The following is a 16,824-nucleotide window of genomic DNA, read 5'->3' on the forward strand; positions in this document are numbered from 1 at the left end:
GCGTGATTTAAAAACCTGCTGACATTTGGAAGTGAAATAAAGTCAAAGCGGTAGAAACAGTTGAGCGGCGTGCTGCGCGGCTCGCTTCTCTTTTCAGCGTCCAGCTTCATGACGATAGACGAAGCTTAGATAAACCAATCAGACAGCTTTATTCTGCTCACAGCAGCTCAGTGATTGGCTCTCTAACAGGCCAACCGGCTCTGTGGGCACAAAGTGTTTGTCTCCTGGAATCATTTTACAGGGAAATTTAAAATTTAATGCAACAATAAGAGTGCTGACAGTAAGCAGCAGTAATCCGTCATGGCCCAACAAACAGATGCACGAGCCATGAAATCAAAAAGCTTTCACTCTGTGACCTCACACACGCCGCTGGGTTTCACTTTCCTCCTGAAGGCTCGGGGATCAGAGGCTGTGCAGGAACTCTTGATTGTTTATTGTTTGTGAGTCATCCTGAGATTGCAGCTGTCAGATGATCATTAGCTGCATTTCTTTACAGAGAAATATGATACCCAGCAGGCAAACTGAGCTAAAAGCACCCTTAATGGCTCTACGTGTAATAACGTGACACCATGACTGAGCTGGAAATGTGAGGGTAAGAACTGCACTAATTAATGACCCTGAACAGCACACCTTACTGCAGCTCTGCTTTTATTTAGCAGATGAGCATGAGCAGAGTAATCAGAGTAAGGACCGGCTCATCCAGACTTCATCCCGTTCAAAGGGGGGGGACATTAAACCTTTTGGACTTCACTTTTGGAACCAAATTTTCTGCCGTCTGTACCCGTCAGTTAAACTGGAAGGGTTGGTAGTTGTACTCCTCTGTTCCCTCGTGGGGTATTTAATATTGGAGCAGTCCTGATGTGACTCGCAGCTCTGATTCATGACTGTGATCTGTTTCCTGTCCTGTCGGCCGTGACTCGTGTCGACAGTGCCGCTCCTCCACCTTCAGACCCCTTCGCGGGTTGACGGGCTGCTTCTCAGCTCGCCGTCAGCTGGAAAAGATCTACGTGTGCAGATCATCTACAGCTCCACATTTAAGCTGCTTGGTTTTGTTGACTGTTGCAGGGTTTATTGTCATTTTTTTTGGGGCCACAGCGGCTTTTGTCTACAGTGGAGAGTGACAGGAAATGGGGGAAAGATACAGGGGAAGACACATGGGCAAATTGGCGACGGGCCGGGACACGAACCCGCGCCGCCCGCACCGCAACGCGGCGTGTGTATGTGGTCGCCGGCTTCACCACTAAGCCACCCAGGCGCCGGTTTATCGTCATTTTGACTGAATTACTAGATGTGCACATCTGTGATTTCTGAGGCTGGTTTGGGAGCTGTTTGAAGGATATCAAACTCCACCTGTTTGCTGGAGGGTTTGTTTTTGCTGTATTTGTAACCTGAAACAGCACACCTGTATCTGAATGTAATGGAGTGAGATTGCAGCAGTTGTAGGTAAACCTCCAGCACCGTAGGCTTCAGTAAGGATGACGCTGGAATCGCCCAATTAAAACAGGCTTCTTCCTCCCTGTCGCTGCCAAGTGTTTGCTAACACGGGGTTGTGGCGGCGTCGGGTTCTCGCTCTGCTGCCGTCAGGTCGGTCTTTGGTGGCCCAAACCTCTTCAGTGGGCACCACATTTTCCCTGATTATCACCTGTAACCTAAAGAGCTCCAACACGTTTGGTGATAGAAGCTCATCAGACAGATTTTATAGTGCTTTTTAAATGATTAGAGCGGGTCGGTGGCTTTCTGCAGGATTAACTCGACCAGGAAAACTGCATTTTATTTATTATTTAAATGGGATTTGTCCGTGGAAGGAAGAGTTTTCATAATATTAAAGTTCCTGATAAAGAATAATAAAGAAACTTTACAGCCTTGTAACTTTAGGAAGGGTGTGTGGCTCTTTGTCCGGTGTGCTGGAAAGGTTTGGGTTTGGAAAGCTCATAAAAGAATCTGATTCATTAAAAAAAGCAAACGGCAGAAGTCATTCATCCATCCTCTTTTCAGGGTCACGGGGGGGCATCCCAGCTGTTATAAGGCGAGAAGCAAAGTCGCCAGCCTGTCACAGGGCCCACACAGAGAGTCACAGTCCAATCACCAGTTAACCTGCTCCCACTAACTGCATGTCTTTGGACTGTGGGAGGAATCCCACGCAGACACGGGGACAACATGAGGCCCGGGCCAAGGTGGAATTGAACCCAGGCCTTCTAGATGTAATTTTAGCTGTGAGGCCGCGGTGCTAACCACCATGCCGCTGTGCCGCCCAGAAATCAAAGGTGTTAAAAATGTCCGGGGTCGACCGGCCACAGATTTATAGAGTAACAGGAGCACTGACTGAGCATAAACTGTCACTATATGCAGACGATGTAATTGTGTGACTTTACAAAGTTACACAAATCATTCCCAAAATGAGCCCCCCCCCCACCCCTCATCAGCTGGTTGGATTAATCCACTGCACGTTATTTTGGAGGGCGGGGCTCATGCTCACACTCCTGAGATTAAGTTTTTAATATGACCGCAGATTGAATATTTTCATTTCTGCTGTAGAAGAGACCACGATAGAAGCTTTCTACTGTATAAACCAGCAGGCTTCAGAGCTCCTGCTGCATACATTTGCACGTTAATGAGGAAGAAGGACGAATACTTAGGTTAATCCTCCACAGCTCCTTTTACGTGACTGAAACCACCCATGTTGTGTAGAACAAGTAGCGCCATTTAAAAGCTGTTTTGTGTAGCTGTTTGTTGTGAATCAGCGGTTTGTTTACAGTGCTCGGAGCTGCAGCCGTGTGTTTACACGTGTGGCCTGTAGGTGGAGCTGCAGACTCACAGCAGCAGTTTAATTCTAATGTCCAGCAGATCCTCAGTGTGTGCAGTCAGGATGAAGCTGTAAACGCTGGCTGGGCTCTGATGTGTGCTGTGACACGCTCGGCGCATCGATTTTTCTCTAAACGCTGCCTTTGTGCGTCGTGTGCTTCGGTTTCCATTTTCCTGCTCATTTAACGCTCCGGGTCTGCTTCCCTGCTCGCGACAGCTTCGTATGCACACGTTTGCATCGGTAAAACTTCAAGGCATCTTTCCACCATGGTGAATGTGACTGACGGTGAGGCGTTCAGGGACTGCAGGGAGGACAGGGGTCATCTGGAGAGCTCCGAGCCTGGGCCCTCCTCCTACATTTCACCTCTGTCCAGCTAACCCCACGCCCCCTCCTGTCATGTTGGCTCCTGTGGGGGGGGGGGGTTCTGGACATTTTGTTATGTTGTATAAATAATTTGTCTGTTCACGACCAGCCTGAGAGTCCATATAATGAACCATCTGCCACAGCAGGAAGCCAGAAGGCTCCCTGCAGCGCTGAGTGTGGTCATCTCTCTGGGTTTTGGTGCAGACGGATTATTTATATGACCTCAGAGCTGAAGTCCAGTTATGATACCATTCCTGAGAAGCTGAGATGTTTTACAGCATTAAACTTCTCAGTAGATGGTCTTAACACAGACAAACTCCACACTCAGGAAACCGCGAGAGGCTCAGTGGAAGTCCAGGAAAGAAGTTGGGTCAAAATAGCCAGAAAGAACCAAACAGCATATCTTTGTTTTATGCAGTATTGCTTATTTGAGCTTTCCAGCTGAATTTGTGGCCCGTTTGAACAATATTTTGCTAAATTTTATATTATTTTCTCCCCTCACTTGGAGGCAGACACAGTGGCAGAGCATCGCTGCAGCAGAGCTGCACCTGTAATGAGGCCTGAACGAGTATACATCCCTCAGGAGCGTCCATGCAGCCGTGACTGAAGCTAAGCCCTTCATTGGTTCAGTTTATTCCTTCTGACAGCGGAGTTTTTAACTGAAAAGTCGGAGAGAAGTTCAGCTCTCGGGCGGCAGCAGCCTGTGAGGAGCCTCAGGTTTTTCTCTTCAGCAGAGGCTTAAAGCTGCTTCCTGCTGCTGAGCAGGAGTCCTCGTCGCATTCCCCCCTCGCTGCTGACGTGCACGTCGCTGTGTCTGAATCCGGGGGCGGCATCGATTATTTATGCAGCGAGTGGAGCTGCCCGCCACCCCCCTCGTGCTGACATGTGCCTCGCTCGCTGGAGCCGATTAATTGGCAGGAGAATGAGAGAAGACAAGAGGGAGGGTGTCACAGAGAAAGAGCAGCCGAGCGGGGAGGGGTGAGCCGGGAAAGAAGAGAGAGAGTGTTGCTGTGCTGTGGTGGTGTTGGAGTGCGGTGGTGGAGTAACACGGCTGAGTTTGGAAGTGTCGCGGTCTCGTTGCAGGCGCTGAAACGGTTCAGTCTGGACCTGAAGGCAGCGTCTTTCATTTATTATTTAACCCCTCCTCCTCTTCCTCCGATTGGGAAGATGACCACACATTACCTGCGGCAGGACTTCTCTAAAGCCATGAACGGCGGTGAGAAGAAACTGCCGCGGGTCAACGTTAACCTGCAGGAGTCCATCGCCCACCTGCACCCTCTGCAGAGGCAGCACGCCATCGAGCTCCACCGACAGCAGCAGCAGTCGTCCGGTCATCCGCAGGTCCAGGCGTCTCTGTCGACCTTCACCGCCTGCACGGTGCCGGCATCCTGCCGAGCTCGCAGTCGATTCCTCAACCTGCGGGACAGCGTGAAGAAAAGCCCGACAAAGAGCACGGCGAAAGTCCTCAAGAGCAGCAGGAAGGAGATCCCCTGGGTGCCCTTTGCGTACAGTAAGGTAGTGACATTGTGAGAATTTTTTTCCTGTGTAAACTGAAATAAAAAACTTTTTATTTAAATTTCAATCAGGGGTAAGGCTGCTGATCAGGCGCCATCCTGTTCAGAAATGTGACCACAGCTCTGAAGCACATCGGTCTGGTACAAAGGAGTGCGAGCTAAAAGTAAACAGAAACAAGCGGGGGGGGTGGATGTTCTAACAACTGACTGCGTTTGTAAATGAGTACTGAGTACTTTGGAAAACTGGCCGTTTTGGTGTTGGTGGTTGTGGCATCATAAATGATGAGCAGCTTGTACAGTGTTGTAGCAGGACATGTGTGTGCGTGTGTGTGTGGTCAGACTGAGTTACTACAGTTCATAGAGAATCAATACAGACTGTGTGTCCATGTGTGACATGTGAAAACCAAACCCTGGTGCCCCCTCATTCAGATCCATATTCAAACACACTCCGGGCCTCGTATTTTTATGAAGACGTGAGCGTCGTTCTGTGTATTTAAACAAGAATCAGGTTTCCTGCAGAGACGCCTCCGAAGCTTCAGCGTGATGTCATAATAAAGTAGTTTGGTTAATTAGGGTTCAGCGGCTCACACTATCAAAGTTTGTCTTGTTCACAGGTGAGATGTGGAGCCAGGTGTGGGCTGCAGAGTGTGACACGTGCCATGTGAACTGAAAGTGTGATTCTTTGTAATGACCAGCAGGGGGAGACTCCTCAGAGCTGATCTCTGACCTCAGACTTTCCTGATGACTTTATGGTTTCAGTCTCTAGTGTGACGTCCTGTACAATAAAACATGCTCATATTGGAAATGATGGCGCCTCAAAGTTAGAAGGACTCTAACCCGGGACTTTTAGGGCGGGGTTACCTTCTGATTGACTGAGAGTTAAGATGTTAAACTCTCAGCTCGAGGCTGAGCAGTCATTGGTGTCTCGGTGGTAACGTCCATTTATATACAGGCTGTGGTGATAGGACTCATTGTTGGGTCGTTCTGGTGTTCGTCCCCATCTGAGCGTGCAGGCGCGCCCTCCCCTGATAAATGAAATCATAAACTCTGCCCTCTCTGTGCGTCGCTGCCTTTGTTAAACCAGTTTTGTGTCTTTTGGGAGCAATTAAGCCCCATTGTCCGCAGCTTTCCGGCGAGCAGCGCTGCAGAAGTAGGGCTGGTGGATCAATGCGGTCGATGTGCGGGGCTAATTTTAGCGGCTGTTGGTTTTCCATGGGCTCCGGGTTCTGCTGCTGCAGCACAACAATTAAGCCTCTTGGAAACACAGCAGCGCTTCCTGCCAGCAGCTTCACGAGCTCCCGCTCTTGCATAACAGAGGTCACAGTGGTGAAGGCAGCCGCCGCCGCTCGCTCCTCTGTGATGGGGTCCTGTGGGCGCGGCGGGCTTTAGAAGGTGGCTGGATGGGTGTTAAATGCAGATGTGGAAAAGCAGAAAGACCGGAGTGGGTTTTTACCCTCTGAAGCCTAAAACAGAAAACACAGAGGCAGGCTCTCAGTCATCTGCACAGAAATCTCTTTTTCTGTAATTACAGAAGCAAAAATGAAACTTCCTCAGTCTTATTGCACTTGTTGGACGTAATAAGCCTTCGGTCTGTGGAACAGATGTTTCATTTTAATCACATTTGTCTCGGTCTGCGGGCAGACGGACGACTCCTCAGACTGACTGGATGCAGGTCTGAGGGAAAAGTGCCCCTCTGACCTCAGTGACCCCAGTGAAAAAGCTATGCCTTTGATTGGCTGCTGATTTAATCTGTTCCTTCACAATGAACACGATTAACCTGAAGAAACGTCTCTTTAGCTCCTCCCACCCACCGCAGCAGCAGAGCTACGGTAATGCTACAGATGCTAAAGCAAAAGAGTGTGTGTGTCTGTGTGTGGGTGTGTGGTTGACAGCAGCTGTGCCATGTAGGGGCCACGGGGCTGTACTCGAGTACATTTATTTATTGGTTTTAGTAACTTTATATCACAGACTTGAAGTACTAAGGATAAAGTACATGTGACATCTTGAGTTGATGCTTTAAAATATAAAAATAAAAGCTTATTTTTTGCGGGTCTGTAAACTGAGCTAGTGTTCAGTCAGAAACCAGGCAGCACACGGATCAGTTTGGACCGGCGTCAGTGATGTCAGACCGGCGTCAGTGATGTCAGACCGGAGTCAGTGATGTCAGACCGGCGTCAGTGATGTCAGACCGGCGTCAGTGATGTCAGACCGGAGTCAGTGATGTCAGACCGGCGTCAGTGATGTCAGACCGGCGTCAGTGATGTCAGACCGGAGTCAGTGATGTCAGACCGGAGTCAGTGATGTCAGACCGGCGTCAGTGATGTCAGACCGGAGTCAGTGATGTCAGACCGGAGTCAGTGATGTCAGACCGGCGTCAGTGATGTCAGACCGGCGTCAGTGATGTCAGACCGAACGCGTGGATGTACGGCCCAATGCGAGTAACTGTTTCTGCTTTAACTCACAGAAAACGATGTGCATTTTAATTGCATTTTCATAACCGCGCGACCTCTCCTGTAGCGCCACCATCAGTACAAACTCAGACAGTGGGTTGCTGATGCGGCTGTGACCTTTAACCTTTGGCTGTGCTGATGTCACCGCTGCCTGTCAGGGTTAATCCTCTGTGCTCTATCGACTGAAATACTCCTGCTTTTCAGTAATGGCAAAAAGGGCATCGACCCCCTGCTGAGGCTGTACCCAGGGACTGAGGATTTACCGCACACACACACACACACACACACACACATGCACGCACGCACACACACACAGGTCAGATAGTTTTAATCCTCGGAGCAGATGGGTGAGTTTGCCACATCACGATGGTCAGGTGTCACTCACCCGGTGCTCGCTCTCCTGTGATTGGCCGAACTCTCTGACACTTGGTGGTCCTGCCCTGTCAAACTCCTCCCATCTGGCACTTCATCATGACCTAAACAAATGCCCCCTGTCAATTAGCATCCACATACATGCACACATCCTCTCCTCCTATTCCATCGTCCTGCTGTTCATCTGTGTGTGTCTAACCTTTGACCCCTCACCATGCTATTGTTCAGCAGGCCGAGGCCGCCCCGTCTTCCTCACCCATAATCCCTGTGATCCCAATCTCGCCAATCCCAGCCGAGACCACCGTCATCCCTCCAGCGTCACAGGTCTCCTTTTATTGTTTCTTTTTGACTTTCCTCCTCTGTCTCTGCTCCATCCTTCTCTCCTCCATCCTTCCCTCCTCCATCCTCAGATTTCCCCCTCACTCACTTGGCTGCCCTCCTTTCTGTCGAGTTCCATTTTCCATGTCGGCCGTCCAGCTGTGGTGCTGATGAAGTGAGCAGATTAGAGATAGAAACAGCGGGAGGAATGCCACGCTCCCCCCGTTTGACTTTCCAGAGCCCATCTGGCTCCTCCTGGGCAGCGAGCGAGCGAGCGAGCTGGGCGGTTTAGAGCTAGATGAGGAAGACGAGGCGAAGGATCAGCTTCTCCCCTCCTGCACGAGTGGATTTTGTTGATTTTCTTTTTTTTTAAGGCTTCATGCTTCAGAACTGCATCTTCTGCAGCGTGAAATGCCGCCATGTACGTACTGCTCTGTTCTCTCTAATCTGCACTCAAATCTGCGGGCTTCCTGTTCAGTGTTGAGCCGCTCGTTAGCATCATGAGGAGAGCGAGTCCTTCAGCTGCTGCACGGCGGCCGACCCGGGCGCACTGTGGGTGTGATTGGAGGGGTGGAGCTCAGGTTCATGGGGGTTTATTTATGTTGAGGATGTTTGTTGGTGGAGATGTTTTCCTCTGTGATGTTCTCATGTGTCTCCTTGTCTCTTCAGGCCAATCCTCCGCCTGTGGTGGTCAACACAGACAGCTTGGACACGCCCCCATACGTGAGTGTGGTTTTAGTCCCACCTGGATTGTTTTTTAATTGTGACATTGGAGAGAGCGCTGCTGTAACGTGAGCTTCTACAGAGGGGGGAGGACCAACGCTAAATAAATACGTTTCTAATCAGCCAATAGGTGACGGGTTTAACCCGTGACACACTAAAATGGATGGATGATAATTTATGGATAGACTGGTAGATGATAGATCGGAGGGTATATAGATGAAGGAGTGATACACGGCGCGATGGATGATGAGATGATTAAAAAGGTAGATGGATGGGTGATGTATCAATAGAGAACAGGTAGGTGGATAAATAAGTAGATGGATGTAAGACTGGATGGATGGGTGTAGATGATAGGTTGGTCGTTGCTGGATGAACACATAGATGATGGATGGTAAAGGAGGAAGAGGCAGATGGATTAATATATGAGGATGATCGATCGATGAGGACTGATTGATCCATATGTGACGTTTTGATGCTGCAGAGCATACATGAAAAACACCAACAGGCGCCTCGAGAGGCTTTAATGCAAAAATAAGTTAAAAATAAGATTAAAAATTATATTAATAATATTGTAGCATAAATATTTTTTTACCTTTTAATTGATGTTTCTTGTTTAGTGTGACATCATGTCTGAGTCACGACTTCCTGTGGTGCTGTGTGGATTTGGTGGGTTGGCCTCCACCTTTCATCCTTCCTGCCTGCAGTGAGCGCTGAAGTGTTCAGGCTGATCTTCTGTGGTTTCTCAGACATATTTATTGGCGTGTGGTGTATTTATTTTCATGTTGTTTTAAATGTGCTTTATAAATAAATTTGGGTTGGAGGACGGCAGCCTGACGAGCTTCCTGCTGCAGCCTGACGAGCTTCCTGCTGCAGCCTGACGAGCTTCCTGCTGCAGCCTGACGAGCCTCGTGCTGCAGCCTGACGAGCCTCGTGCTGCAGCCTCGCCCTCCTGGCGTCAGAGCCGTCTTTCTTAAATTGATGTTTGAAGAGCCGCAGCCCTCCGGTTGACTCTGGCTGCCGTCAGCGCGGCCTCGTTGCCAGCTTCAGTTTCAGCTGACGTTAAGAAATATTTGAAGAAGCTTCCGGGTCGTTGTCCTCTCCCACGTTAAACAGAAAGTTTGTGTTAGCAGCACAGTTTAAATAGTTAATGACTGAGTGAAGCTCACAGTGACCCCGTCAGCATCTCCTCCCACCTTTAACACGCAGAGTTAAGAAGACACAACAAACTGTTCGTACTCTGACTCTGGATATGTGAGCTGGGAGGAGCCGACAGGTGAGCTCATACCTGTGTGTGTTTGCAGGTGAACGGGACGGAGGCTGATTATGAGTACGAGGAGATCACGCTGGAGCGGGTAAGCTGCCTTTTCCTTTTATTTCCCTTTGAGTGACGGCCGTGCCGCGAGCCGCCGTGACTGTCACGTCTTTACGAGCCACGTGAACGAGTCAGTACCTCAGAGGAGAGATGATGCTCTGCTTGACTGTGAGGCGCTGTTTTAATGGACCTCTGCTGCAGCCTCTGAAAGTGTGAGATTTGGGGGGAAATGAGGACGTCCTGAACGAAGCAGACAAAGCGAAAGTTTCTGATCCTCTCACACAAACAGTTTCTTTTTAATCAGCTCTGTTTTAATCCTGCTCTCTGCCTCTGGTATTATCTCCACATTGTTCTCGTCTCCCTCTTTTTTCTTGTCCTAATTTTGCTTCTTTAAGTGCAAATTATTATTGCAGCTTTAAAAAGCCTCTGCCAGCTGAGCCTGTTCTCCGTCTGCGGTGCTAACAGGCCCGCGGCTCGCGCGCTCTTCATCATTACAACAACACAACAACCTTTTCACATGTGAAACCAACACAATCACATGCGAAAGGAGGGCTTTATGCTGCAGGGTCATATTAATCAGATGCAGTAACCTCAGAAGATTAATACTCCACAGCTACCTTCAGACATCACGTTTCTAATGACTGCACATTTATGAAATCACAGCGTGAACAGGCAGCTGAAAGGCCGCAGGTTCGAGTCCGACCTGCGGCCACTCGTCCTCCCCGCTTTCTCCTGCTTTCCTGTCTGCTCTTCACTGTCACACCATCCAGTAAAGACCATAATAATAATAATGATGTAGCATTCTGGGAGATTGCATTCAACCCCTGAAAACAATAAAGGTTCGTTCACACCTTCCTGTTTCCACCTGAGACCGATCTGAACCAACGAGCCAGGCTTCATGTTTGTCTGTTACTCACGCCGGGCGACTTGAATCGAGGTCAGCTGAGATTGGTGTGATGTCAGAAATGGAGGCGGAGCTCACTGATGCTGATACTGTAACAGGCATCGGTCTGACTCGTCCGCGTCCTGTTGGCTGGTTCTCGAGGGTTTCCAACTCAACTGCGTTCACGACAGTCGCACAGCATGAAGCTCCGCCCAGCTGCTCTGAAGCTGCATTTTTTTCCTCCTCTCCTTTGTGAGACATTATTGAGTTACTGTGAGATAAAAGCTTCCAGCAGCCCAAAGAGCATCGATCCGTCGTGTCCTGGAAGGCTTTTATTGTGAAACACTGGCAGGAAGTGTAGCGTGATGGGAATAAGTCCCGAATGTGCCGTTTGTGTTGTGATTAACGTTTGTTTGTGTCTCTAATCGCGGTGGTTTCCAGGGAAACTCGGGGCTGGGCTTCAGCATCGCAGGCGGCACAGACAACCCTCACATCGGCGAAGACCCCAGCATCTTCATCACCAAAGTGATACCCGGAGGAGCGGCCGCGCAGGACGGACGGCTCAGGTGAGACGGCGCGTCAGAGCTGGAAGGTGCTCGTTAGTACAGGAGGGTCAGGGTTAGGGACAGGAAAGGCACAGAGTTACTATAGTGGCACACTGAGGTTTTAATATAAAGATGATCTCCATCTGTCAGTGAGTTGCATCTTTAAAGCAGTTCCTGTGTTCTGGACAGGTGCGTATTTTATAAACAGGTGACCCGAATCCATCAGCACATCCTACAACACCCAGAATGCTTTGTTCTCCCCGTGGCGGCTGCTTGAGACCGTAGCTTGTGTGGAGGACGTCCCGTTAAACACAAAGTTTACAGGGAGAGTTTTTCCCAAATATCAGGAGCCGAACATTTTCAGTTTGTGCTTTAATCTAAGAGAAAATGTGTGCGATGGAGTTCATCAGCTATCAGTTTGTCAGCTGTGAGGGCGGCTTGAAGGGGCAGTGGAGGTTTTCATGCTGGCCTGATTAAACTCGGTCTCGTACAGACGTGTAATGAGTGAATTCGCCCTTTAAATATCACCGGTCTGCAGTCAGAGGTGGTGTCCTTATACCCAGACCCCCCGCACTGTCCCGCCGCCTTTCACGCTTCATTCATAATGCAGCAGTGAAAGTCTGTCACACCTGATCCAGGTAATGATGATGAGAGGATGAAGAGCACAGCTGCTCCTGCCTCGGTCTCAGGTTTCCTTTAAACTGTTTGTTGGAGGTTCAGTTTAGAACCACAGTTTAGCTCTGCCGTCTGCTTCGACTCGACAGAGAAATTAGAAACAGTCGGTCACGTCTGCCTGTTTTCATCAGAAAATAAATCCAAAGTTCATCTGAATGCAGGCCGTGCTCGCTCTGTTTCAGGGTCAATGACGTCATCCTGAGAGTCAACGAGGTGGATGTTCGGGACGTGACCCACAGCCGAGCCGTGGAGGCGCTGAAGGAAGCGGGATCTCTGGTCCGACTCTACGTCCGCAGGAGAAAGCCCATCTCAGAGAAAGTGATGGAGATCAAGCTGGTGAAAGGACCCAAAGGTAGCGTGAAGGGTTAAACTGTGTGTTTGTGTTCACTCTGTAGACCGACCTCCACGCTGATGTTTCAGAGCATTAGAAAAATCCACCACTTCCAACAAGACCTGGACCACCAGACTTCTGACAGTCAGTGAGAACCGATCACACTGCACCAATCACACGGCACCAAACGGCTCTAAATTGGGCTCACTGGACAGGTGCACCCATGAATCGTGGGTCGATCTTTGGAGGGGTGAGTTGCCCCGTGGCTCCGCCCGTTTCTGCCACATCAACACTCCAACAGAACCAGCTGTTCACTTCCTGCCTGACGCACACACTTCATGTGTGAGTGGTCTCATCGCTGCAGCTCGATGGAAGCAGCGAGGCGTACGTACAGCGTGACTGTCGCCGGATCGTCTCCGCTCGCTGAGGAGCTTTACTCAAATCCCCGCGGGCCAGCCTCTGTTTCCACGGAAACACCCTGAAATATGCTTCTGTGCATTTCTGTGTCCTGATTTGTTCCTGCGTTAAACTGGCAGCAGTTTTTTTGGGGGGGGGGGGGCTATCTGTTTGTCCCTGGGAATGATGCACAGTGGGGGAGGGGGTTCCCATAATACCTCCAGTCCGATCATCTCCCTGACCCTGCCCCCTCCTCCTGGTTCTGATGTGTTGCAGGTCTCGGCTTCAGTATAGCAGGCGGCGTGGGCAACCAGCACATCCCGGGCGACAACAGCATCTACGTCACCAAGATCATCGAGGGCGGAGCTGCTCATAAAGACGGGCGGCTGCAGATCGGAGACAAACTGCTGGCTGTAAGGACGCCCGCTGCACTGTACACAAATCACCACCAAACTTTTATCATTATTTCAGTCCAGGAGGAACACAAAGACCATGAAACTCTACAAATACCAATGAACCATTAATACCATAAATAATTAGAAATACTTCACTAATAAAACATGACAAAGATCTGTTCATGAAAACCTTTAAAAAGAATAAAAGTTAGATTAAAAATCATAAAAAGACTCAAAATTGTAACCAGTAAGACAAATAAAATATTAAAAACTGACAATGAACAAGGAAAAAATGTGACACCACATAGTTTAAATAAAAGAATAAAATATTAATGAAAACCAACAATAGTCCAGTAAACAATCAAGATAAATAATAAAATCAATGAATCCAGAAAAGCTACAAAGATGTTCATTAGAATCAATAATAGAAAAATAATAAAAAGTCCTGTAAGTTGAACCCAAGCGTTTCAAATAACAGACCAATAAAATAATAAGTAAAAATATTGAAACCCAACATTAAACCAAAGAAAAATGAGACTCAACAGGAAAAGATAAACAATAGAATTAAAGTGAAACGTTTCTATTCTCCGATTAATAAATGTATAAATATTCAAACAGGTTTAAATGTGTTTGTTTTTCTCAGTGAACATCAGGAATATTTTTGAGGTTATATCAGGATCGTTAGTTTAATGTGAGTCACAGAATCAGCCGGACGAAGAGCCATCATCATCTTCGGGCGCTGCAGGCAGGAGGACGTCTCTAACCTGAGCCTCTCCTCACAGGTGAACAGCTCCTGCCTGGAGGAGGTGAGCCACGAACACGCCGTCACTGCCTTGAAAAACACTCCTGATGTGGTCTACTTGAAAGTGGCTAAACCCAACAGTGTCTTCATGAACGACAGCTTCGCTCCGCCCGACCTCACCAACTGTGAGTGACCGCTTCATTTCAATTCATGCATGCAGCAGAAACACCTCCATCAGACAGAAGCCTGACCACTAAAGACAAGCGGGGCTTTGCTGTGGTTCTAGGAGAGCTTCATGACGTTCTTCTGTGGTTCTGTGAGTGCTTCATGAAGTTCTTCTGTGGATCTAGGAGAGCTTCATGAAGTACTAATGTGGTTCTAGGAGAGCTTCATGAAGTTCTAATGTGGTTCTAGGAGAGCTTCATGACATTCTTCTGTGGTTCTGTGAGTGCTTCATGAAGTTCTTCTGTGGATCTAGGAGAGCTTCATGAAGTTCTAATGTGGTTCTAGGAGAGCTTCATGACATTCTTCTGTGGATCTAGGAGAGCTTCATGAAGTTCTTCTGTGGTTCTGTGAGTGCTTCATGAAGTTCTTCTGTGGATCTAGGAGAGCTTCATGAAGTTCTTCTGTGGATCTAGGAGAGCTTCATGAAGTTCTAATGTGGTTCTAGGAGAGCTTCATGAAGTTCTTCTGTGGATCTAGGAGAGCTTCATGAAGTTCTAATGTGGTTCTAGGAGAGCTTCATGAAGTTCTTCTGTGGTTTTAGGAGAGCTTCATGACATTCTTCTGTGGTTCTAGGAGAGCTTCATGAAGTTCTTCTGTGGATCTAGGAGAGCTTCATGAAGTTCTAATGTGGTTTTAGGAGAGCTTCATGAAGTTCTTCTGTGGATCTAGGAGAGCTTCATGAAGTTCTAATGTGGTTTTAGGAGAGCTTCATGACATTCTTCTGTGGTTCTAGGAGAGCTTCATGAAGTTCTAATGTGGTTCTAGGAGAGCTTCATGACATTCTTCTGTGGATCTAGGAGAGCTTCATGAAGTTCTTCTGTGGATCTAGGAGAGCTTCATGAAGTTCTTCTGTGGATCTAGGAGAGCTTCATGAAGTTCTAATGTGGATCTAGGAGAGCTTCATGAAGTTCTTCTGTGGATCTAGGAGAGCTTCATGAAGTTCTTCTGTGGATCTAGGAGAGCTTCGTGACATTCTTCTGTGGATCTAGGAGAGCTTCATGAAGTTCTTCTGTGGATCTAGGAGAGCTTCGTGACGTTCTCCTGTGGTTCTCGGAGAGCTTCATGACGTTCTTCTGCTTTATGCACTGGTTTTTAGGACGTTCCAGCTGCTGCATTCATCCCATTTTAAAACGACTTCCTCAAACATCTTCTCAGGATGACCACTGATCCAAGCGTTCCTGTAAATTGAAGGAATGCTTGGATCAAAGATTAGCAGGTCCTGACTTTGTGCCTTTGACCTGAGCTGGTGCTGAAGTCAGCCAGGACTGCTGCAGTCTGTCTTTGATGATTGGGTGGGTGAGGTGATGGCGTTCCCAGCAGCGTTCAGCAAACAAGACGTCTCACAGTCGGAGCATGATGATGATCCGAAATGGGAAGGACCGACTGATCCTGGAATCATCCTCGGATCGTTCATGCTGGAAAGAAGTTCCAGTTTAAAGCATTAGAAGTGTCAGCTGTACCTGGTTTGTTTTTCCATGCTGGTGCCGGTTAAACCTGAGAGGCTGTTCTCTGAATTGGACCTCAGCAGAGATGAAGACCTGCGGTGACCCGCAGGCTGAGTTATGATTGTCTTTAAGACCTTTCACTGGAAACGAGGACTGATTTTAGGAGGATAAACCTGAGGGGCGGGGGCTGCAGCATCGACCGATGGTCTTTTATGGAAACAAGAACACCAGCGGTACTTAAGGTCACGTGTTGAGGACATGCCAAAGAATGATCCCAACACTGCCGGCTGCAGAAATCCACGAGCGGAGGAAACATCCTGATTCGGTTCTCCGATAGCCGCGGACTCGCCGATGGTGACGGAGAGATGCTGATGATGCAGGAAATGCTGGAGTTTATCATCTCTGAGTGATCATCACATGACTTCCTTAATTCCACTGAGCAGACGGTGCAGCCATCCGTCCGCTGCGCCACCCGCTCCTCATTTATGAACAAAACCCAGACAGGCTTGAACTCCATCCATCTGAAACTCCCTAAGATGGAGTTTTTTCTCCACCCTTTTCTGACTGAGAGCCTTAATTCAGATTAGAAACCGGCTCTTCTTTCAGTTATATTTAAGGTTTCTGCCATAATTGAGCAGCACTGCCTCCATCTGCACGTTCTCCATCAGCAGCCCCATATTTTTTTCTTGATATTTTTGGCCATTTTATGGCAGTGAGGAGAGACAAGAAAGTGGGGGAAGAATGGAGAGGGCATGCGGCAAATGGCGACAGTTCGGGACTCGAACCTGCGCCGGCCACGCTGCCATGCGACATATATGGTCGCCTGCTCACGCCCTGAGCCACCCTGGCGCCCCAGCCCGACCCTTGTGTCCAACCTTTGTCTTCTGTTTTTGCTTTTGATTTGTCAGTGAGGTTATTTGCTGAACCTTCAGGCGTTTTGGGGCCGGCTGTGGAAACACAAACCAACATGCTCAAGGAAAAGTTTCCTCTGAGAAAGTTTCCAGATATGGAAATTTCCTTTTCTGGGAGAACACGGTGTCCAGTTAGAGGGAAAACAGCTTCACTAACAGCATCCTAACCACAGATAACTGCTCTGAAATCACAGCCAACTGTTTTTCCAAAACCATCTTCAGCCTTTCATCCGGAGATCCCTCTGAGCCCCCCCCCCCCCACTTTAGTCTGTTATCACCACCCTCCTCCTCCTCCTCCTCCTTTGCTGATGTTGAAGTTGAGACATGAAGGACAAACAGCGAATCCAGTCAGTGCGTGCTGAGCAGCATCACAAACTTCAGCTGCTGTTTCTGCGTCCGCCGCACCCTCACGGCGACACGA

The 16,824-nt window shown here is 48.6% G+C and overlaps 1 protein-coding gene across 11 annotated transcripts in view; it reads left to right on the top strand.

The window, feature by feature from the left end:
* The window catches only part of dlg1b (discs large MAGUK scaffold protein 1b), a 104,147-nt gene that overhangs the window by 70,533 nt on the left and 16,790 nt on the right, over positions 1–16,824 (top strand). For 7 of the 11 annotated variants that reach the window (XM_030725646.1, XM_030725647.1, XM_030725648.1 and 4 more), the window contains 7 exons: positions 7,731–7,826; positions 8,490–8,543; positions 9,845–9,895; positions 11,180–11,304; positions 12,141–12,310; positions 12,962–13,098; positions 13,863–14,007. In XM_030725646.1, coding sequence (XP_030581506.1) covers positions 7,731–7,826; positions 8,490–8,543; positions 9,845–9,895; positions 11,180–11,304; positions 12,141–12,310; positions 12,962–13,098; positions 13,863–14,007 — 778 coding nt within the window. The remainder of the gene's footprint in view (positions 1–7,730; positions 7,827–8,489; positions 8,544–9,844; positions 9,896–11,179; positions 11,305–12,140; positions 12,311–12,961; positions 13,099–13,862; positions 14,008–16,824) is intronic. The other 4 variants (XM_030725654.1, XM_030725655.1, XM_030725656.1 and 1 more) reach the window with 1 other exon arrangement.

This window comes from Archocentrus centrarchus, unplaced genomic scaffold (assembly GCF_007364275.1).
Source record: "Archocentrus centrarchus isolate MPI-CPG fArcCen1 unplaced genomic scaffold, fArcCen1 scaffold_64_ctg1, whole genome shotgun sequence".
Taxonomy (NCBI): domain Eukaryota; kingdom Metazoa; phylum Chordata; class Actinopteri; order Cichliformes; family Cichlidae; genus Archocentrus; species Archocentrus centrarchus.